The sequence below is a fragment of the Sceloporus undulatus genome, chromosome 1 (genome assembly GCF_019175285.1).
Source record: "Sceloporus undulatus isolate JIND9_A2432 ecotype Alabama chromosome 1, SceUnd_v1.1, whole genome shotgun sequence".
In the NCBI taxonomy this organism is placed as follows: domain Eukaryota; kingdom Metazoa; phylum Chordata; class Lepidosauria; order Squamata; family Phrynosomatidae; genus Sceloporus; species Sceloporus undulatus.
In genome coordinates, this window is record NC_056522.1 from 358833606 (window position 1) to 358857369 (window position 23764).

The window sequence follows — 23764 nt, forward strand, 5'->3', positions numbered from 1 at the left end:
TTCAAAAGGGAGAAAAGTCCCAACAAACAAAGAGGGACCTTCTTAAAAGTACTCATGTGCAGACAAGACTCATGTTCCCCTCACAACAGTCCAGTCAGCAGGGCTGCTGCTACACTTGTTCATTTATGTGCAGATTAAAAAGCAAACAATTGGGGTGCTGAAAAAGACAAGACAGATTACTGTGGAAGGGGAAAGCCTCACATAATGAGTCAGCATGGGATAGTGGTTTGAATGTTGGACTATGACTCTGGGGACCAGGTTTCGAATCCCAGCTCAGCCATGGAAACCCACTGAGTGACTTTGGGCAAGTCACATTCTCTTAGCCTCAAAGGAAGGCAATGGCAAACCTCCTCTGAAATAAAAAACTGATTAGGGTTCAAATGCTGGCTCAGCCATGTAAACCCATGGTCACACTCTCTCAGCCTCAGGGAAAAGACAATGACAAACTTCCTCTGAACAAATCTCGCCTTGAAAACCTCATTATAGGGTCTCCTTAGGATGGACATAAGTCGGAAACAACTTGAAGGCACACCACACAGACACACACAGAAGTATATTAGTCTGAAAGATAATAAATAAAAAGAGATTTCACAAAAATGTAGCAAAAGTTGGAAAACACAGACTACATTTATGTCATCTAAAGATATTTATACATATCTGTAGCCTACATATCTTATGTTTTAATCTATAATGTACAGCCCAGAGGAGGGGAGGAGAAGTCGCTATCATGACACTATTCAAAACCATTGTATGTAGAAAGTGTGTGTTACAATTTGAGATAATTAGAGATTGTAAAGCAGTGTTACCCAAACTCTGCTTTTAAAGAGATTTTGGACTTCAGCTCCGAAAAGCCTCAGCCATGTTGGTCAATAGCTGGGATTCTGGGAGCTGAAGTCCAAAATCCCTTAAAGAGCACAGTTTGGGGATCACTGTTGTAAAGCATGATTTCCTCAAATCAACAACACAGCAAATGAAAATGAAGAATACAAGTTAGGAGCAGAAGCAGTCACTCCCCAAGAATTATTTGGTGATTTGCAGTTTAAAACTGTTGGTTTGACAGGCAAAGTCTGAAATATCTTTAGACTGAACATAGATGTCCCCAGTATCCCCAGATAGAGGTAAAACCAGAATTAGGAGGAAAATACAACCTGAAAATTACAACTTTAAATGCTGACACTTCAGGAAAAGAAAAGAAGTTGTATCTGTGACAGACGATTCCAGTGACAATCAGTGTTACTTTTAAAAAACCAAGAGAAAGAACAGATACTGTCAGTATGCTTATGAGAGAAACAGAGCCGGCATTAAGGTCAAGGAGAAGTGGTGAATGCTCCCCTGAAGACCTTGGAAAGAAAGAAAGAAAGAAAGAAAGAAAGCAAAACACAGGAACTACAGAATTAAATTTGAAAAACCTATTAATCAACAAACTAAAGTATAACTACCTGATTAAGTTAATGTGAGCTGTAACCCCAGGCACACCTATCGCAGAACAAACCCCAGCAAACACAGCAAGGCTTACTGTTCAGAACAAGAGCAAATGAATCCTAATTTCTCTTGCTAGGGAGTAAGTCCGATTGAACACAGCTGCCTTCCCTTCTGAGTAAATGTGCATAGGATTGCACTGTTATCTGTCAAAAAACAACAGGATACAGAGCAGAAAAACAAGAATAAAAATGGTGTTAAGACTTAGGTTTTTTTGTGGGTTTTTTGGGCTATGTGGCCAAGTTCAAGAAAGTTTGTTCCTGACGTTTCGTCAGAGAATGCTAGCATGGAAGAGAATTGGGTGTGTGTATATGCGTGTGTGTGTGTGTGTACACACACACACATATGCATGCATGCTGTGTTACCCTGGGTTGGGAGGAGTGATTTCCATATTAATCTGTGCATTCTGTTGTTGAATAGCAAGGCATCAGGGTGGGAGGATATATATGCAAAGAGGATTTGTGTCTGTTTAATTAGAGATCCACTGTTTGCTTGGAAGACCCCTGGCCCAGGGTGGTATTCGTTTGCATTTTGCTATGTCTTCATTTTAGTGTTTTTCAGGACTAGTAGCCAAACTTTGTTTACTTTAAGGTTTCTTTCATATTGAAGTTGTCTTGATGTTTATGGATTTCAATGGCTTCCCTGTGCCTCCTGACATGGTAGTTGTTGGCATGGTCCAGATTTTCAGTATTTTCAAACAGTATTTTATGCCCAGGATGGTTTGTGGCATGTTCTGCTACTGCCGATTTTTCTGGCTGGCCCAGTCTGCAGTGTCTCTCGTGTTCCTTGATTCTTGTTTGCACGCTGCGTTTGGCCGTCCCTATGTAGACTTGTCCACAGCTGCATGGTTTTTAAACAACTTCTGTGGCTGTGAGAGGGTCTCTCTGGTCCTTGGCTGAGCAAAGCATTTGCTGGATTTTCTTCATCAGTTTGTAAATCATTTGAAGGCTGTGTTTCCTCACCACTTTCCCTTTTCTGTCTGTGACTCCTTTGATGTATGGTGAAAATACCTTCCCTTTGGGCAGCTGCTTGTCTTCCCTCCTCTGGGTTTTTCTGGGCCTGGCAGCCCTTCTGATGTCTGAGCTGGAATAACCATTAGTCTGTAGAGCCCAGTCTAGGTGCTTCAATTCATCTTGCAGGGATTTGCAGATCCTTTTTGCTCGGCCTGCCAGTGTTTTTAGTGCGCTTCTTTTTTTTGTCCTGGGAGATGGTTGGAGTTCTTGTGCCGGTATCTGTCTGTGTGTGGCATTCTCTGAAGATGCCAGCCAGAGACGCTGGCGAAATGTCAGAAGCAAACTGTTCTAGAACATGGCCACATGGCCTGAAAAACTCAGAAAAGGCCATGAAAGCCTTCGACTTCACAGTGCTAAGACTGGTGTGGGAGTATTAGCGAGAGGGCTCTTGTAACTAATGAAAACAGCCAAGAAGTAAAAGGGACAATCCAGCAAAGAATGATGATAGGGAAGAATATACTGAAGAGACGCCGTGGGAGGGATGAATTAACAAGGTGGGACTAAGAAGTTGCTATCATGGCACCATTCAAGACCACTGTATGTAGAAAGTGTGTGCATGCATACATACAGTGCTAAGGGGATGGACCTATTACAAACTGAGACGATGAGAAACTGTAACGCATGATTTCCTCAGCTCAATAACATAACAAATGAAAGGGAAGAATACAAGTTAGAAGCAGAAGCAGGTCACGTCCCAAGGATCATTTGGTGATCTGCAGTTTAAAACTGGAAAGCGGAGACGTCTGTTGGCTTGGAAGGCCAAGTCTGACATATCTTTAGACAGAGCACAGCATCTTGGCAAGAAAGCCCCTCGACAGGGCTGCCCTGAGTCTGAAAACGAATTGGAAACAGAGGCTCTGTTTGGTTATTTAGTTAGTTTGGACCTGTTTGGAGTAATGTGATTTGAAGAGAATGTAAGGAATTCATTAAAGTTTAAAAGAAGTCAACAAGAATAATAACTGGCAGCATGAGGTTCCTGAGATGCATCTGAGGAAGGAGACTCAAGTCCATTAAAGCTCATGCTGCCGATTTCTTCCTCAGTGAGTCTCAAAGGTGCTGCAAGGTCTCTCCAGATACTGTTTCTAGAGACTAAAATGGCTACATCTTTGAAAAATCATCATCATCATCATCATCATTGTAATTAGAAATATAAGTACAGACGTCACAAGGAACGCTCCGATGACAGAAAACCAGGAAAGGAACACATAGAGATTGCAATCTGTAAAGGAGTGCTTTTAAGATGTGAGCAGCCTTTGTCCATCGTCCTTGTTTCCATGTTGTTTGCCAAGTGGGTCTTGTTTAGTATAACGAAGTGTACATTTTCTATGTTTATTAATTACGGTGGAAATGTATTATTATTATTATTATTATTACCACTCCTGAGGCTTTTACAAAGGCCATCAAGATGGGTCTCTCCCAGAATATAAGTAGCATATATCATATAGGGGCTCTGTTTTAAATATGTAAACCGCTTTGATTGCCTTGTAGTTGTATATTATTATTATTATTATTATTATTAAGGGGATATGTGATTTTTAGTTGTAAACATGTCTGTATTTGTTTATGTCTCTTTTTTGTAGCCCGCCTTCTTGATCCTTTTGTTAAAAAGGGATATAAATAAAGTCTGTTATTATTATTGTTTGAAAAAACAACAAATTAAACAATTCCGACAACTAAAAACCTTGCATTATTAGACTGTATGTTCGGCGTGGACAGAGGGAGATGTGTTCGTGGGGTGTAATAAACAACTCCGGGGGCGCGGAGTGCCTGTGGGGAGGCGCGATCCGTGTCAGGGAAAAGGAGGCGGATTCACACGTTCACCGTTGAACGCGTGTCACGCACGGGGTCAGAACATGGGAGGCGAGTTTTATCCTCAGAGGATGAAGGCGACGAGGCCCGGTCCCCCCCTTCCCTCATTCCTTGCTCCCCAACCCTCCCTTATCCCTGACTACGCGAGGCAGGCTTCGCGACCGACCAGGCCCGCCTCCTTTACCTTGGTTTTGGCGGCAGCGGCGACGCCAAAGTCCTCTCAAGGGACGGTTGCGAGGGGCGGCGGCGGAGGCCGCGAACCTCAGGCCCCTCACCCCAGTGCGCATGCGCACTCTCCAACCCTCCTCCTCCTCTCACTCGCTCAAAGACACATACAAACCAGCTCCGTCTCTGCGTTCGGCCCCGCTCCCTCTGCTGGGCCCACCTACAGAACGCAGATCCTGACCTGCTATTGGTCGCTGCGCCTGACACTCGCGTCGCCCTGGCCAATCCTGTCTCAGGATTCTCCTTTTGCCCCTCCTTTTCCCCCTCTCTCTCTCTTTTCGCCTGAGAGGAGCAACGTCTCAGAGAGCGTTCTAATTGGTGGGAATTGACACACGCTCCCCGCCTACCCAGACGCCGATTGGCTCGCCTTGGTTTTGTGTCTCTTTCTATTGGCCGGCAGTGTCGACCTCGCCTTTTTTAATTCTCAGAGAGGGAGGGAGGCCCGGATTCTAATTGGTGGGGAATGACAACCTTTTCCCGCCTAGCCAGACGCTGATTGGCTCGTCTTGGTTTTGTCTCCCCTCCTATTGGCCAACCTCACTCCGCAACTCCGTCGGACCCGCCTCCCAGGGCAGAGACTTGGCTCGCTATTGGTTCTCAAGTCTGACACTTTTGCGCCTGCATGGGCCAATCCAATCTCACGGTTGCCCTTCCCCCTCCTTTTACACCTTTCGTCTGAGGAAAGAAGCAGCTAGAGCAGTAATCTCCAAACTGTGCCCTTTAAGAGATTTTGGACTTCAGCTCCCAGAAGCCTCAGCCATATTGGCCAATGGTTTGTGGTGCTGGGAGCTGAAGTCCAAAACCACTTATAAAGGGGACACTTTGGGGACCAGTGAAGCAGAACGAACGTCGCAAGGAGGGAGGGAGGGGGGAGGGAGGGAGTCTCGCATTCTAATTGGTGGAGAATGACAATCACTCCCCGCCCACCAAAGGCGCTGATTGGCTCGTTTTGATTGAGCATCCCTTTCTATTGGCCGGCGGTGTCGACCTCGCCTTTCATATCTTTTTTTAACACCCGTTCGCGCGCGTGCGCACAGAAGAAGAGACTGGGGATAAAGCGTCCCCGGAGGGTGGTTTTTAACTCCCGGACGTTCCGTTAGCGTAGCCCGACGTCGTGACGTCACCAAAGGTTTCGCTGCGGCCCTCCCAAGATGGCGGCTCGTTGAGGGCTTGAGGCCTGAGGCTCCGTCGGTGAGTTTCTGGGGCCTCTTCGCGGGGAAGGAGAGCCCTCGGCCGGCGGGGAGGCTGAGGGCGGAAGGCGAGGGGGCCTTATTGGCCGGTGAGGGCCGCCGTGGTGGGCGGGAACGGAGGCCTTTCTTAAAAGGAGGCGGGGATTTAAGTCAGGTGGCGCGGAAGAGTGGTTTGAGTCGCTGCTGTGAGTCACACTCTCTCAGCCTCAGAGGAAGGACTACAACTCCGGGTCCAGTTCCTCGCTCGTCCATTGGAGGAATGGCACCCTCTGAGCCCCGAAGGAAGGCAGTGGCAAAACCTCCCCTGAACAAGTCTTGCCACGGAACCCCGATAGCCTTGCCTTAAGATCTCCCTAAGCTGGAAAAGACTAGAAACAACAACAACAACAAAGAAGTAAGAGCGGGAAGAGGAAGGGCAGCCATGAAAGGACTAAGTGTAAAGGTATACAACTGAGCCCTAAAGATGGAATCGCCCAAGCCATAGTGCTCCCAGTCGCTGTGGCTGGATGCTGGACAGGGAAGAAAGCAGATACAAGGATAAGCAACTCGTTTGGGATGCAGCGCTGGAGAAGAGCACCAAGGATGCAGCCTAAAAGACAAACAAATGGGTCCTGGAACAGATCGAGCCTGAAATACCCCTTAAAGCCAACATGGTCAAATTGAGGCTGCCATACTTTTGCTCATCATCAGGCTCCATACAGACAGCCAAAATAAAGCTGCTTTGGGTCACTTTAGAGTTACGCTGTTTAAAAGTTGCACGTGTCCTAAGAGGACAGAAGCTGTGCCAAAGCTGTGCTCCGGTCCTTAGGACTGGATTGTGGCATGTCTGTAAGGAGCCATGAGTTTCCTAGGTTGGAATCTACTTGAGGGCAGACAAGAAGAAGAAGCAGCAGCAGCAGAGCCTCCTTAAGTCCAAAGAGAGAAGCTATAGCACAGTGCACTAAAGTCAGAATTGCCCAAACCCTTGAATTCCCCATTGCCAAGTACGAATGTCGGAGCTAAACAGTGAAGAAAGTGGACAGAAAGAAATTAGAACATCCGAAGGGTCACAATTGCCCTCTATGCCATGCCAAACATCAATTGCTGGGGGTTTTATGGGTGGGGAGTAGTAAAAAAACAGATTTGATAGTTTTTCTTTTAGACAGTTGGTGACTAGAATGGTGCTTCTGGGATTCTTGCTGTGCGGCTGTACAACAGTTACATATCTGTTGATAAAGGAACCAACGGTATCATAGTGTCTGTTGCTATAGAACAAGTTACTAAGTGTTTGTCAACAAGCAATGATATTTTATTGTTTTACTCATTGTTAGTTCCCATGATGCAATACACTGAAAGGGAGAAATGAAACTCATGGGAAGGAGAAATAGGTACCTGGCCTCTTGGGTTTTAGGAAATAGACCCTGGCACACAAGAATGCCTCGAAACATGGCATTCAGTGTAAACCTCTATTGGGATTTTGACTGTAATCACATTTTACCTGTAATGGCCCTGTTCATGAAAGTGATAAAAAAATATTTGTTCACTTATGCAATGTTTGCATTAAACATAAATATGTGGGAAGATAATTTAAAAATATCCTCGATAAATATATTTTTTCTCTTCAAAGGTCGTTATATGAAAAGCAGGAACCGTTCCGTATCAATAAATGAAGGAGAACAAGGAAAACTCCAGCCCTTCTGTGTCTTCGGCAAACCTGGACCACACAAAGCCATGCTGGTACTGGGATAAGAAGGACCTGGCTCACACGCCGTCGCAGCTAGAAGGGCTCGACCCAGCCACTGAGGCCAGATACAGGAGAGAAGGCGCTCGGTTCATATTCGACGTGGGAACCCGTTTGGGACTGTATCCTTTGAGTTAGATTTCTCGCACTTGGCAATTGCATTAAGACTGTTCTTGCTTAAATCCCGAATCTTAGCCATGTTTCTGTAAGACATTTAAATATCTTTGGTAATTAAAAACTAGAGATGTTTCCCTCTCCCCCCCCCCCCCCCTTTATGGTTTTAACCAAGAATTTAATTATTTTATTTCATATCCAATATTTCTTCTTCTTTGGTTAGTGAAAAATAGGTTTATGGTGACAAAAATCCATTCATATTCAGCTTAGATTTATTTATAACCTGGCTGCCTTTCTGCCAATATTGTAGAATAATATAAATCAGCCTTTTAAAATCACATTAAAATATTCTTAATAAGATAAAGCACTGCCATATACAGCTGTGTGCATTATTCACTTTATTTGATATTTATATTTAGAGATGAATTTCAGCTAATCCGTTACTTTTCTTAAACTGTGACCCAGACATTATGATACTCTGGCAACTGGAATAATATACTTCCATCGGTTTTATATGTTCCACTCCTTCAAACAGTTCCCAAGATATGTAAGTATATATTTGTAGCCTTTGTCTAAAAACGATGTTATGATGAAGTACGATATTGTGCCATCCACATCTCACTGAAGAGGGGTAGGCTCATCTCTGTTCCAAGAGGATTGCAGGCTAGAAATAGGCCAGGGCAAGAACACAGGAAGGAGAAACAAAAGTTGGAGTAAATGAGGGAGGAATATGTGACCTATTGTATGCACTGCATATTTTTATGCTTAGTTGTGGTACAATATGTAGATAGTACCAAAGGCATAAAGCGAGGGTGGAGCTTTTAACCATTTGCTGTTCACTTCAATGTCAAGTTCTGAATTCAGACAGAGGCTACTTTTGGGCAGAAAGATAAACCAGAACTACACGCTGCTGGATTCAGTCTGTTTGCTATGCCTTGGCTTCTCCTGGCAGTGAATGCAGCTAAGCGAACCTGTACAGTATGAATCAGCGTTCTTGGCTTGTTGCTCCTAAGCAAACAAGGATTTGTAAACCAAGCCTTGCCTTGGAGTCTTATCTTGTTAGTGGCCCAGCAAGTCAGCTTGGTTGAGATGCTAAGATCATGATTTTTGCCTTGCTTACTCAAGTGTACTTTTGGGCGCTGTTGCAGTCAGGTACAAAGAATGTATTTATTGTACCAACAGCACAGTTCCTGGCATTGTGCATAATTTAATTAACATCTCTGGGTTTTGCTGCTCTGTTTTGTGTGTTATTACTATTACTTTACTATTTTGAGGAAGTGTTCATAATTATTATTCCTAGCCATTATGTTATCTCATGGTGGAGACTTTAGGGAAAAGAGTAAAATCCAGGATTGACTTGGTGTATATACATTTGGACCTTTTAAAAACAATTAACTTTCAACAAAATGTCATACTTCTCAATTCTTTAAAAAAAACAAAGCACCAATTAACATTTTTAGGAAAAAAGAGCATGTCTTCCTGTTTGTGTATAAATAGTTTCCTTTGGAAAAAATGGGTGATCAATTTTTATAGCATAGGAGGTTTTTTTATTTATCATAATTAAAATCTGTTTTCTCTGAATTACATACTTGGACAATATTGTAAAGACTGCTTTTTCTCTCTCTCATAGGTGACTGGAGCCTGTTGCCTCTTCCTAGCAGGGAAAGTTGAAGAAACACCCAAAAAATGTAAAGATATAATCAAAACAGCTCGTAGTTTACTAAATGATGTGCAGTTTGGACAATTTGGAGATGATCCAAAGGTAAAACGTCATCTACTAAGTATTCTTTCACCTTAAGCTGTCATGGATTAACCATGCTGCTATTGTCTGTACTTGGTTAGCACATGATTTCAGTGGTAATTCTTTTAGTAAAATAAAATAATAGTAAACTATAGAAAAATCCATATATTCTTTTATATAAAGTGTTGGGAACTTAATTCATTATTTAACAGCTGAAAGACTATTTCAGTGGCTGGGTTCATTTAGAAAATATTATGTTATTTTGAAAAGCAATGTGTATTGCAGTGCTTCTGTGTTGTTCTTCTATTGCATTTGCCTGTCTTTTCAGCAAAGAAATAACCCATTGCACAGGGGAAGCAGTGAAACTGGCCACACAGAGTGCAGCCATATGCATACAGTAAGCAAATTGGAAACAATCAACTTTTGTAACTTATTTTCTTTGTTATAGTAATTACAGACATTTTTGTAGCCACAAAGTCTTCAGACAACTTAGTTGCAAAGGTAATTTTTATAAATTTAAGAAATGCTAGAAAGGCTTACAGGTTAACATAGCCACAACATTTAATTGGCTTCTTTCTCCAAAATTGATCAAGATGTACATGTCACTAGATTGTTCTGCCACATTGTTTGTCAGTAGCTTTGGAAATTTCGAAGGTTCTGAATACTTTGTGAGCAGCTCCCCATAAACATTATTGTGGTTGTCTGTTCTTGTGTAAATTGTGGTAGACTGAAGAATTTAGTTGGCTTTTATGCACTGAAATAAGCAGCATGAGAAGAGTAAAGCATTGTGATGGTGACTTGGGAGGATATAACTCACCCTTGTTCACTGGAATTCAGTTTTAAGCTATGAAACAGTTCCACCTGCACTACTAAAGGAAGATTAAAGGGGCTCTATTCCACTCTGTCTATCATGACATAGCCACTGATGTTTAGTTTTGTCTCACATTTATAAGGGGTAATGTCATAAGTAATGTTGACCTGAAGGAAACTGTCAAGTTACAGTTTACAGAAAAATGAAAATAATGTAGCTTTCATGAGGGTGTATCAACAGCCAAAATATGCCTTCATGGCAGAAATTCTGTTTCGGATGCTGGAAGTCATCCTGTTGTAATTAAACAAAAGCACCTCTATGTGTTTTTTAGATATAAGCATTTGACTGCACATGTGTGCAGTTTCACTCTTTCCCCAGAACTGTGCAGCAGTACCACACATCCCCCTCTCCCCAGTGTGCTTGTACAGCAGAGATCAGTGGTGAGATTTGCCATCAGGCTATATGGTGGGTACTGAAAAACTGGGTTAGGTTCCAAAAAATTAACCCTCTTCTTACTGCTATCAGAATTTCAACCCACATCACACCTCACTCCTCTTTTTCTCCTCCTATTCTGTCCTTGCTGATGCTTTCCCAGCAGGCCAGGAGTCTATTTTTGCTTGAAAGGAAAATAGGAGGTGTTTAGGATTTGGCCATAGCTGTAGTTCCTTGTGCTGTCCTCCTACTTGGTCTTGCATGCTTTTAGGCCACAAACATAACACCAAATGTAGGCTATGGAAAGAAAACAAGGAGGGTTTTAGAGGGCATTGCTGTCACTGAACATTGTTGCACAACTGTGAAAATGCAGGTGCTTATATGCACTTAGGTTTATTTTGTTTCTAAATGAAACGTTTTTAAAAAGTGGTGAGTTTATTTCAGGCCAGGCCAGTACTTTAGCAACAGAGAATTCTAAAAGTGGTTTCCTTTGACATTATTTTGTAATGCTATCAGGAACTTTTGTAAAAGGTAAAATAATGAGCTGGCATTTTGAAATAATACATTCTTTTCTTTCTTACGATATTTAGGAAGAAGTTATGGTTTTGGAAAGAATCTTATTGCAGACGATAAAATTTGATTTACAAGTGGAACACCCTTATCAATTCCTGCTTAAATATGCTAAGCAACTCAAAGGTATCAAATCAGTTGCCTTGCTAAACATTTGCTATATGTGGTCAGAATCCCTGCTATCAATTTTTTTAGCCATCTAAGCCATTTTGATCAGCCACTGGGTAATATAAAATGTTTTGTTGGCCAAGTAACATTATTTTGGCTTATATAGAGGGTTACAGGACTAAGAAGAATTTGACATTTAGATTGTTGCATTCTTTGTATGATTTCACTGACTTTTATAGATGAGCTGACAGCTGAACTTAGGCCTATTACAGACTGCCAAAATAAAGCTGCTTCGGGTCTCTTTGGATGTATGCTATTTAAATGATGCATGCATCTTAAGAATCCAGAAGCTGCACCAAAGCTGCACTCCAGTGCTTAGGAATGGAGTGTGGCTTTGGCGCGACCTCTGGACTCTTAGGACCCATGCGTCATTTAAAGAGCATACCTCCAAAGAGACCCGAAGCAGCTTTATTTTCGCAGTCTGTAACAGGCCTTAGTGATTCAGTCTCTGTGTGTTTTCTATATATAAAATAACACATGTGCTGGAAAAAGCACAAGTACTGTGTGTACTTGCTTGTGATTTTGTCACTTGCATTTTTTAAAATTTGTTTTGCCCTAGGAGAGGAAACATTTCATTCTGCTCATGTCTTATAATATGCCCCACGGGCATGTATCCAGCAACATGCTCTGTGGGTAAATTAATTATCTTTGGGCCTGAGCCACTTCAGTTCAAAGTAGCTAGGGTTGTGCATGCAGAACCCTCTTCACGATGGTTGAATCTGCCAGTTAGCTGTTTGAAGAAGAGAGAAGGCAGCATCTTCTTTTTAGCTGATTGACTTTGACTGCATATTCTGTTGGATTAAGAAATTGAGTTGTGTACTTAAGCATGTGGTTGCCAGAGTAGGAGGAAGTACATGCTTAATTTCCTTTTGTAAATTGGGCATGTATATAAAACATTTGTTTTCCTGAGGTTTGCTGAGCCTATAATCTAAAAAAGGCTAAAAATCAGTGCACATCTTACCATTAAATCTTGTAGATGGGATGTGTATTTTTTGGCTGGAAAATCTGACCAGGTTAAAAATTATAGTCTCCAAATTCCCTATTGTCAAACCTCCTCTACTCACCTTTTACTTGGGAAAGGCCAGTTTAGGGGAGTAAACATACCCAAACAGGTAGCCCTAAAAGCCCTTAATCCACTTTTTGAGTGGTGAGTTGAATATTCTGTTATTCTGCCCTCCTTTTTCCTGATAGCAGGGATCCAAGACAAAGGAAGAGGAAGGAAGTACACTTGCTCTTCCTCAACTTTCTTGCTCCAGAACTTGAAAGACCAGCATAGGCTGTCTCTTACCAGTTTTGCTTTGTCTGGTCTACACACTTCACCTTAGCTAAACAAATGATTTTGATTCTCTGGTGCAGAGTGGGCAGGGTTCACCATGCAATTCATCAGGAGATGGTATCACACTTGCCTGATAGATGTAATTGAAGACAGGTCATTGAAATTCATGGGCATTTTAAATAAACATTGCTGGCTTTTACTAGACATCTCATAACTACAGAGTGGTTTGTTTTAATATAGTAATCTTTTTCCATCCCTTCTCAATAGGTGATAAGAACAAAATTCAGAAACTGGTTCAGATGGCATGGACATTTGTAAATGACAGGTAAAAAAAGATCCTTTCAGATCATATGCTAATTTAATGCAAACTATTTCTGTTAAATAGTTGTTAACCATTTCTGTTGATCACTTATTTGGGCTTCTCATTGCTTTCTTGTCACAAATCACATAAGTGCTTTGGAATGTAACTACAATTATGTATTAAAGTGTTGAGTGAATGGAGGAATAGTCAGGTCACAATAATGGATTAAATAAAGGCAAATAAATTGAAACTTAATCTATACAAGATGAAATAACTGCTAGTGCATGTTTTTTTTGTCCAGGTAACTGGTATCCAACCTGGTTTTAGGGGGTTGCAGATGCCACAATCAGCTTCATAGTCTAGATGTCCTTATTACTCTTTCTGTGTCACTGAGGACTCAGTAAGCTTTTCTGACATGGATTACCTTTTACCACCTAAGCCTGCTGTGCCAGCTATCACTCTGTGCAAACAGGGATAGCCTTGCTTCACTTACTCATGCCCTGTTCTAATTTGGATTGTTTTAGTATGTTTTATATAGGGCTGGTTTTGAAAACAGTACAGAGATTTCTGTTTGTCTAGCCATATGTTGTGGTAGTTTCCATTGTGACTGTGTGCTTGATCACTGTTTTCATGCTAAATGGGAAGTCTTTGCATTTCCACAGTTTGTTGTACTGTACAAACCGATAAAAGAAGGGCCTTCAGACCTTTCTGGGGAAGATTGCAGTTCAGAATTATCAAGGTGGATATCAGTTAATCATCATCACTAAACTGAAGTAGGATTCTGCCAGGATAGGTTGAATTCCCATGCCCTTTGCTTAAGTGCTGTATATCTTGATACAGTAATGGCAAACCTTTTAGGGACCAAGTGCCCAAACTAAAAGGCATTCCTGCACTGGGTATTATCCGGTGCCGGGGTCTGGACTTCCAGGGCAGGAATTCTGCCCTCAGGGGGCAGCACCTCTGCCTTCCAGAGGCTTACTTCTTTCCCCAGGCTTTTCGTTGCCTCTCTGGAAACAGCTGAAGGCCCAGGATGGCTGGGAAGAGGAGGAACAGGCACACACCCTCCGTGTGCCCTGAAAGATGGCTTCACGTGCCATAGGTTCGCCCCCATGGCCTTAATATATTTCCACAGCTGATGTTTTTGCAATGCTTAAACTTTTGATTGTAGTATTGGTTGTCATTCTATCCAACACTGGTGTTTCTACTGATATGAGAGTTGTTGAGGTGATTAAATTTTGGAGTTATTTTGAAACATTTTATATTACAAATTTGGCTAATATACAGCAATTCTTACAGGAAATTGTGTCATTAATCATCTCTTACATGATACAAAATGAACTAAATGTAATTTTTTTAAAAAAAATTGACAGTTTATGACCTATATTTTCAGGAACTAGCAGTTTTGATGTGAGGCTCTTTGATTTGTTTGAGTGAGTAATTTTATTTTAGAGGTGTTTCTTTTTCTATCCCACTTTCCTGTTGCAATACTCAAGACATGTTAAATGTTGTAATAAGGTGCATAAAGATGTTTTGTGGGACTATATCCTAACACTAGCTGTGGCTTGTTTTTCTAGTCTCTGCACTACATTGTCATTACAATGGGAACCTGAGATTATAGCTGTTGCAGTTATGTATCTGGCTGGCCGCTTGTGTAAGTTCGAGATTCAGGAGTGGACATCAAAGCCAATGTACAGAAGATGGTGGGAACAGTTTGTGCAGGATGTGCCTGTTGATGTCCTGGAAGGTAATGGAAACATTTGCTCCCCAATTCTTCTGTCTGAATTATTTGTTCAGTTTACATCATCCACAACCTGTCTTGTAGATGTCTGGATTTCTGTTCAGCCTAAATTAGAATATGACATTTGAATAAAATGGTGTGTTACACTCCTTATTTAGAACCTACATGGAAGAAAATAGTTTTATTTGCCTAGCTGAAAAATTATAATGCTAATTTCTTAATTCATTTATGACATTGTTTATTTGGTCATTAGATATGGAAGACTTCTAGTCTTTAATTAAAATCATATGCTTAAAGGGAACCATAGGCGTGTTACAGACTGCCTAAAAGTGGCAGCCTGCTGGCGGTGTTGGTTGCTGCGTCCAGGAACCGCAGCGGCCAAACCGCATGATTCCCGGGTGCAGCCGAAAAGAAGCACCAAAATGGTGCTTCTTTTTGCGCCCCAGAAGTGGCGGCGCGAGGCGCTTGTCGCACACTCATGGCATCAATTCTGCCGCGCAGTGTCCGGACACTATGCGTCCGCGACGTCAACATGGCGGCCCCCCATGTGGAACAGGCACCGCCATTTTGTGCATACTCCGTGTGTACTGGGGTTAGGGGCGTCAGGAAGTGACACCCCTTCCTAACCCTAGTATGCGCAGAGCGCATACTTTATGCCCGTCCGGAACGGGCCATAGTTAACGTAACTGTTACCAGCCTGGCCTCAGAACGGGAGGAGACAGGCACAGGTCCACCATGCCTAGAGTCAAATAAAAGGCCCTTCCTCCATCTTAACTGCTACCACTCTGATCTTGGAGGGAGAGGAGAAGAAGTAGGCACAGCTCCGCTATACCTAGGCCCAGAGGCAAATGAAAGGCCCTCCCTTCTTTTTAACTGTCACTGCCCTGGCTTTGGAAGGAGAGAACAATTGACAGTATCTCCTGGACTTAATCCCTTTCCTCTCTTCCATTCCCTTCTCCTTTTTTAGACTGTAAACCTGAGGGCAGGGAATTGTTAAATTAGTAATCTGTAAAGTGCTCAGACAGCCTGTGCATCTGAAGAAAAGGGTATAAATACTCTAAAAGCAAATAAACAAACAATTAAAAAGCAGTTATCATAGGCCTAATCTAGAATATCTAGGTTTAGAAACCAAGCAGCCCAAGATACACTAGCTTGAAATCAGTCATGTCTTAAAGGCAAGAAAGCTATCTTTCAAACAGGGTTTCAGAAATAGGATAGCCATTGTTTCCATGCCATTCATAGTTATGTGTATATTGCTCCATTACCTTTCTCCTTAGTTTCTTTTAAAAATTTTCTGATTAACCCCAGTAATTGCTCGCCTAAGTCTTGGCAGTCCACTCGTTCAATTCCCGTTGTGAGTTCTTGCATGTGACTCTCTAGAATCAATTGATATTGTCATCTTTCGGCCGTTGAGGGAGAGAGCAGGCCGGCCCAGCGTCATCAGGGGCTGGTCTGAAGACAGAGTGCCCTCCCTCCATAACTATCATCTTTCGGCCGTTGAGGGAGAGAACAGGCTGGCCCAACGTCATCAGGGGCTAGCCTGAAGATACAGTGTATCTTAATTGTAGATTTTTCTTTGTACTGTTATATAATTTTCTTGTACACCACTATGATCTATTTGGAATAGCGGTTTATAAATAAAAATAAAAAACATATTATTGTATGTTCTGGCCAGTTGATAGCTCAAAGCAAGTCTTCTGTTTCGTTGAATTTTTGCTTATTTTTGTTTAAAAATCTGTCCCTACCAATAAATCATGGTTTATTAGCCACACATAAATCACATTTAGAAATGTTAGGTGGCTTAAACCATGGCTTGTCTGTTACATCAGAACCCATAACTGTGTCCTGTGTTCAGTTGCCTTATCTGTAGAAGGGGCAGCAAAAATACTAGAAAAAGGCCAAAAATAAGAGAAAAAATTGGCTTGTTGATCATCTACAAGACAGTTGAATCTTTGGCTTAGTTTGACTTGAGAATGTGGCCTTTTTTCTTCTACTGTTATGAGTTTTTGTTTACAGTGGTACCTCGGGTTACGAAATTAATTCGTTCCGCGGCTAATTTCGTAACCCGAAAAACCTTCGTAACCTGAATTGCCATAGGCGCTAATGGAAAAAATAGCTCTCTGCTGCCCTCCGGTGGCGGCCTTTCCATTTAAAACAGCGCCGGGGTTTTTTCGTAACCCGAAAAAACCTTCGTAAGCCGAAACAATAAATCCCTATGGGATTTTTTCGTATCCCGAAAAATTCGTAAGCTGGGTAATTCGTATCCCGGGGTACCACTGTATTTGTTTTTGTTGGTGGCACAGTGGTTAAATGCCAGTACTGCAACCACAGTGTTCAATCCTGCAGTGGGTCCAGGGTGACTCAGCCTTCTGTCCTTTCATACGTTGGTAAAATCAGTACCCAGCTTGTTGGGGGCAAGTTTAGAGAGTGTTTAGTTCACTATGAAGTGGTAAAGAAATGTAAAGTCTTTATTGCTTGTGCTATCGCAATTTTTGTTTTTGGCATCTGTACTTCTTCTGTCCTGTTTTGTTAAGAAAAGCATGTGAAATGGAAGATTACCACATATGAGGGAAGTTATTGGTGGTTTGATCATCTATGAAGCAAACACTGGAATATTGAGTAAAGCAAAGCAGAGAAAATAATAATTTTGAAATTGGCAACATCTAGAAAAAGTACTAGATAAAACGTATTTAGTATAATTTTCAGCGCAACCTTCAAAAGCTCTTCGATTTCATCAAAATGCTTCACTTCTGGTTTTTATTTTGTTTCTTTTGAAAGATATCTGTCATCAGATCCTGGACCTGTACTCACAGGGGAAGCAACAAATGCCTCACCATACCCCACACCAGCTACAGCAGGCTCCTTCCCTTCAGTCTACCCCTCCAGTACCTCCTACCCAACAGTCCCAGCAATCTCAAAGCTCAGAGCAGTCACAATCACAACAGCCAAAAGAGACTCAGCAAGCAGGACAGCAGCAGCAGCAGCAGCAGCAACAACAGCAGCCACAACCACAGCCGCCACAACCACCACAAACTCAACAGTCCAAAAAACCATCTCCTCAGTCAAGTCCTCCCAGACAGGCAAAACGACCAGCGGTAAGAATATCAGAAATCATAACTTTGTAGGTTTGCGCCTACCTTTATTTGAAGCTGTTATTTCCTACTTTTGAAAACACTTGCTGTGCTAGGTATAATAGTACCCTTAGTGCTTTAACCTAGTACAGTAATGAGTTATGTATAAAATAAAGAGCTCTTTATTTTCAACCATAAAAAGCATGAAGCAAAATGGGATGGAAACCCAGGATCTAAACTTGTACTTCCCTTGTGGAAGTAGCTTTGGCAGGGGAATTGTGAGATAGACAACTCCTTGTGAACTCTAAAAACATACTGTGGAGGGCTTGGTTTGGGCAGGTTTTTAGGAGGTGCACAGGGCTGTCAGACTGGCAACAGGGAAAGAAGATCTTATCACTTAAATTAACATAGTGTAGAATCTTCTAAATCATTTTCTTTTTATGAAAGTAGCCTTGGGTATGTCAAGTCACCATGTAGTCATGTAAGTCCAAATGACACTTTTATATATAGTGTGCCCATGTCATATGTGGCTTACGCTGAAAGCTGTGCACCAGAAGAGGGGATGGCGCCCGTACCGCGTGCGCAGGGGGGAAGTCCGGAACAGATTTCCCCCATGTAAGGGAAGGGTGCACTGTACCTGGTGCTGGTGCAGCTGGTCAGAATATCAAAACCTGGAAGAGTTTACCATTTTGATTATCAATAATGAGATTGTAAGAACAGCATTGTTGTTGTTGCTATTAAAGGATTTAGATCAGGGGTTAAGAATTTGTGACCTCAAAATATTGTTGGATTCCCACTCCTAGCATGGTTATGGATGATGAGATTAGGGAATAGAGTCAGGGGGCCCAGGAAGTCAGCTTAACTGACTCCCTTGAACCTTTTTTCCAGATCAGTACCAACCCAAGCAAGGTACGGCCCATCCGAAGTAGGTCCATTAAGCCTTATTTGGAAAATTAAGATGTACAGCACAGTCCTAAGATTCCAAGAGACTCTAGTGGTCTATGCCAGCAGCCCCTGGTCTGTAGCCTTAAACAGCTGCTCTGTGATCAATGGGCCAAGATTGGACTTTGTACCAGGCAATACCCAGAATCTAACACATAGACAATTGAATTAAGGAGATGGATTTACTTACAAGGGATGAGGGAAAGTGATAAGCTATACATAACACAAACATTGTTTGGGAAATTAATACAACTCAACCAAAAATAACAGAGGTAAAGATTTACATGCCATTTTGACTTCACTAGAAAATTTGTACGACCTTAGGAACCAAATCATAAACAGAGTGCAGAATAAAGTAAGGGTGATAACATGTAGGGCAAATAAGGAGCAGATATTATTTCTGTATCCATAACTCATGCCAACCGAGATGATCCAGTTAAGCAGTCAGAGGGCCTGAAGTCCAGAACCTTGTAGCATTTAGCCTACATGCTTGTTCAAATAGGAAACCTTTGGAAACTGTTCTCAGGTGATGAGTCTGGTTTATAGTACTGTATTGGGAAAATCAGACTAATAATAGTGATCTCTGAATGCTTATGAGCATGTTCCTCATATCTAATTTAGAATCTGAGATTTTAAAATGCCTATTTTTCATTAAATTTGATGTGGCAACTCTATAATTCCACACTTTTGCAGTTAGCAGGTTGGTTTAGCATTTGATATTACTAACTAATGTGATTGGAGTACTTCATTTGCAAACCTTTTTTTTCTCTTATTAACAGGTTGTATCACCAAAAGAAGAACCCAAATCTGCAGGTAAAATGGTTTTTCTCTCCCGTTCCTATAACAAATTTATTTTTACCGTAAGAAAGTAGTTATTTACAACAAGTTTGTATATATTTCCACTTCAAAGTGAACACTGAATTTTAAAATCTAATTGCATGGTTAAGTTTTTTTTAATTTGAAATGAGTCTTACTAACTTGTTTGTTGTGTTATTAATTATAGCATTGTTTCCAAATCTTTCAGAGGCACCTCCTGCTAAGGTTGCTAAAATGGAACCTTCTCATCCGCCAGTACCCCCTGTGCATCCACCACCTGGTAAGTTCTACTTTGAGGTTGAAAGTATTACTTAATTTCTTTAAAAAGTCATGCTTAGTTTAGTATGTTGAATATTAGAAAGGGGAAGGTCCTCTGTTCCTTATTTCTTATGCAGCAAATGTCTAATAAAATAATAAAACATTTGAATAAGCTTTCTCCTGTAGTCCAGATTTGAGTGTGTTTGTTTTGACTAGGGAAATGGCTTTAATGTCACTATTATAAATCATGTAATTGAGGTTAACTTAACAAAGATGAGATATTTTATGTAGAAGGATGAACAGATTGGAAGTCCTGTAAGAAGATGTGAGAGATTTTTTCATTTATGAGCAAGATGGAAACTACCATTGAGTTTTATTTTGATGATAACCTTTATATAAAAATAAAAAGGGCACATCCCAAGCCATAGGGAAGGAACTAATTGAAATAAATAATCTTGCCAAAAAAAGGAAGAGGAGAGAGAGAGCAATGGCTTTAGCAAAATGCCAAGCAGGAAGTTCTGTCATATAGAACTTGCTTACTATTCTACTTCTTTGACATGTTAACTGTCTTTCTTTTAACTCTGAGACAGTGTATAAATAAATTATGGTGCAGCTGCAGGATTTCACTTTGATTTGAATTGGGCTCACAAGAGAGAGCCTACCATAAGTTCTGTGTTCTCAGCAATCTGGGGTTTTTTCTGCAAAAACTTTTGGAAAGGCAGTGCTGCTACCTTTTAACCTTAATGTATTTTAGCCAGCCTAGCGTCTTCAAGGTTTGTTGCAACTCACATCAAGAGGATGATGCCTGACCGATGTAGTCCACCACTGACAGATGTAGTGCACCATATCAGGCAGACAATAAGCTGTGAAAAGTTCCTTTATGATTATGGTTTTTAATTCCCCCAGCATAAAGGGAGATTGCCAAATAGTTAGCCTGCCAGTACATAAAGTGTATAGAGTTAATGCTCTAAATTTGTTATTGTCCAAACACAGCTATCTTTCACTGGATTTAGCAGAACCTGCTAAATTCTTTGTACATTTCTTCAATTGTTTTTGTGGGTTTTTCGGGCTATGTGACCATATTCTAGCAGCCCGAAAAACCCACAAAAAACTATGGATGCCAGCTATGAAAGCCTTCGACTTTACATTTCTTCAATTGTCATACTTATAATCCATAATCATTTAGTTTTTACACACCTTCATTTGATTAAACTGTGCTTCTTCAACTTTGTCTTTTATCTTATTTATGTAGTTTGCATAATGCATAGAAGCCATTGCAGAGGGATGTAAACAACTGACATTTTTCCTATTCTGTTATCAATACTTTGTTCAATAAAACTCAGATAATCTAGTGTCTGAATAATTGGCCAATTCATATAGTGCAGATCAACCTCAATACTCTGGTCCAGTCCCTTAAGTTAGTGGCTACAGACCAAAAATTGATATATGCTATATCTAAAGTGGTGTCTTGTCTCTGATGAGTTGCCTGTGTCCCTATTGCTTCTAAGTAAGCCTAAAGCACCCACGTTAATAACTTTCCACTGATGCAGCACTTTCCCCTATTTGAGTGCATAGAGAAGGAAGCATGTTTGAATAATGTCTTATCTGCTTTGCCAGTGATTTCAGGGACTTGCTTGCATGTTCATCTGCCTATCCTGTGATTTTTTGTTACATTTCCCCTTCCTGGGTTTTCTAAAACTCAGATGAATGAAAAGTGACTTTGTCTCTTGAGGTCCCCTCTTGTTACCATTATTTGATTTTTTTTTTTTTATGGTTTTTCTTTTCAGACATTGGTATTTGCTCTTTTGTTTTCCATACTGTGCCATTGGCATATGCAGTTGACCTGTGCATTTTATTATTTTTCAGAACATAAGCCTCCTCTGACAACTGCTGTTTCCATGGGAGGTGACCAGACATCTATAGTAGATTCCGTAGACATTGCAAAAGTCCCGATCGCGCCTCCATCTCATCCGGCTCCTGTACATCAACCACCACCTATGCCTCACCGTCCACCACCCCCACCCCCGCCATCTAGTTATATAACTGGCATGTCCACTACCAATTCTTACATGTCAGGAGAGGGATATCAGAGTCTTCAATCAATGATGAAGACAGAAGCACCAACCTATGGAGCTCTGCCACCCACCTATGGACCTCCAACTCACTTGCCATATCATCCTCATGTGTATCCTCCCAACCCTCCTCCACCTGTTCCTCCACCTCCACCCACATCTTTTCCACCACCAACTATTCCTCCTCCTACCCCAGGGTATCCTCCTCCACCTGCTTATAATCCTAACTTCCCACCCCCTCGGCTACCTCCCTCCCATGCTGTCCCACCTCACCCTCCTCCGGGACTGGGAATGCCACCTGCCAGCTATCCTCCTCCCTCAGTGCCCCCTGGTGGACAGCCACCAGTACCACCTCCAATACCTCCACCTGGCATGCCCCCTGTTGCAGGACTTGGACGTGCTACATGGATGAGATAGCAGTTTTACATAAGATATCTTTAACCCTGGGGAATGGTTTAATGGTCAGGATAGTTGAGGGGAAAATGAAGGGAATTGTTTGTGTAATGTAGGGATGGATGGATGAAAATCTAGAAGGCAGCGACTTAGAATCTTTACTGGTCTGCTTACAGTTTAGTCAGTAGCAATACAGGCTTTTAGTTTCAATATTGCAAAGCTAATTGAAATTCAATTCCTAAGTTAATTGTAGCACTGGATTACTTTGCACTAATAAAAATGTTTTTTTAAAGGCCATATTGGCTTAGTTATATTGGTAAGACAAAAATCTGCTCCTTAGAAATCAGTGCCTCCTTGTTTGAGTATAAGAATTAAGGATATCGTTCCATCTGAAGGAGAAAAATGCCTTCCTGGTTGTCATAACATTCCAGCAACACTTTGTTCTCAGTAAGAGAGCCAATTCTATTTAATAAAATATATATATTCACAGAGAGACACAACAGTTGCAGCCTATAGCTGATGAACATCCTTTTTGCCTTTTTTGTTTTGGAATGTACTCTGATCTTGACCTGAAATGTATGTCTGAACCTCTGTGCAAATTCCTGTACATAAATAGCTATTTTCTAAGTGTGGAAGTCTGAATGTAATGGCATTTGGTGATTTACTACTTGTTTATCTTTTTGAAAGGCTGACATGTACTCCAATAAATCTGGTTGTGAAGTCTGCAAGGTAGAAAAGTAGTGGTGTTTTTTTAAAGACCCAAGTATATTTTATTCTGTCAAAGCTTTTTCATATACAGACTTCTGTGAATACATACATTCAGTGGACCCAAATAGAATAGTTTCTGTATACTCAGTATTCAGCTGATTTTTAGGAACGTATTTGCTTGATGTTTGATGAGTACCAAGAATCCGTCAGCTATGTTCCCAGGAGTTTTGGTTAACTAAATGCACTGAATATTGCCTGTTCAGGCCTGCTTTCCCAAACAGATGGAATAAATCCACTTTCTAAACAGCATTTTACCATGGATCTGATGCTCTGGTAGATTTGTTAAACATATTGATTAGGCTAAAACGCTCACCCAGGGCCTGTTGCTGTATTAATGTCAATAGAACTGATCATCATCACACCCAGCATCACAGGTCAGTTCTGTCAGGCCTTCCCAAAGTCCACAATTTTGTTGGCAAATTCATTGTTAATGCAGTATGTGAAAAGTTGGATTAGTATCTTCCATTGGCCTTACATGCTCCCAAGAGGCATCTGTTTGGATCTAGCAAGTGAAAGTAAATTGAGAGCAGTGAAACTAGAAGGTGGTCGTCATAGATTTCACTGGAAGCGTCTTTTATGAGATTACTTGGGAGGCAGGAAACAAGCAGAGGGCTGGAAATCAATCTCGCTGCAAAGGCATTACTGCCACTTGCTGCCAACCTGGATGGAAATACAAGCATACAGCCATGATGCCTGAAAGTCCTGATTATTTGAAGGTCCATGTTTGAACCTACCTGCCCATGTTTTAAGATCTAATCACACTCGCAGGCACATTTAGTCAGATGGCAGAAGAGGGCTGCCTCATTGACCACTCCCACGCCGAGAAACTCCTTTCCCAGAGAGGCTTGACTGGCACC

General features: G+C 41.4%; 2 protein-coding genes across 3 annotated transcripts in view; one reads left to right on the top strand and one right to left on the bottom strand.

The window, feature by feature from the left end:
* SETD3 (SET domain containing 3, actin histidine methyltransferase) overlaps positions 1–4638 on the bottom strand; it is a 61621-nt gene extending 56983 nt beyond the window's left edge. The window contains exon 1 of the mRNA XM_042470647.1: positions 4486–4638. The gene's annotated coding sequence lies outside the window, so the exon portion shown is untranslated. The remainder of the gene's footprint in view (positions 1–4485) is intronic.
* Positions 4639–5432: 794 nt separating this feature from the next.
* CCNK (cyclin K) lies at positions 5433–22864 on the top strand. 2 transcript variants are annotated; one of them, XM_042445125.1, is made up of 12 exons: positions 5434–5717; positions 7323–7558; positions 8016–8097; positions 9181–9312; positions 9620–9688; positions 11125–11230; positions 12816–12873; positions 14424–14593; positions 17366–17682; positions 19380–19413; positions 19625–19696; positions 21541–22864. In XM_042445125.1, exons 2-12 carry the CDS (start codon positions 7362–7364, stop codon positions 22161–22163), a joined length of 1860 nt encoding a protein of 619 aa, XP_042301059.1. In that variant the 5' UTR covers positions 5434–5717; positions 7323–7361; the 3' UTR covers positions 22164–22864. The 2 variants fall into 2 exon arrangements, with proteins under 2 accessions (XP_042301060.1, XP_042301059.1); XM_042445126.1 differs by lacking the exon at positions 9620–9688 and having other exon boundaries at positions 5433–5717.
* Positions 22865–23764: the final 900 nt, after the last annotated feature.

Excerpts from the sequence above, each read along its gene's own strand:
- CCNK (XM_042445125.1), top strand. The coding sequence starts at position 7,362 with ATGAAGGAGAACAAGGAAAACTCCAGCCCTTCTGTGTCTTCGGCAAAC. Across the intron at positions 7,559-8,015 it reads GTGGGAACCCGTTTGGGACT|ACATTATGATACTCTGGCAA; the intron begins GTATCCTTTGAG and ends ACTGTGACCCAG. Across the intron at positions 19,697-21,540 it reads CCCTGTGCATCCACCACCTG|AACATAAGCCTCCTCTGACA; the intron begins GTAAGTTCTACT and ends ATTATTTTTCAG.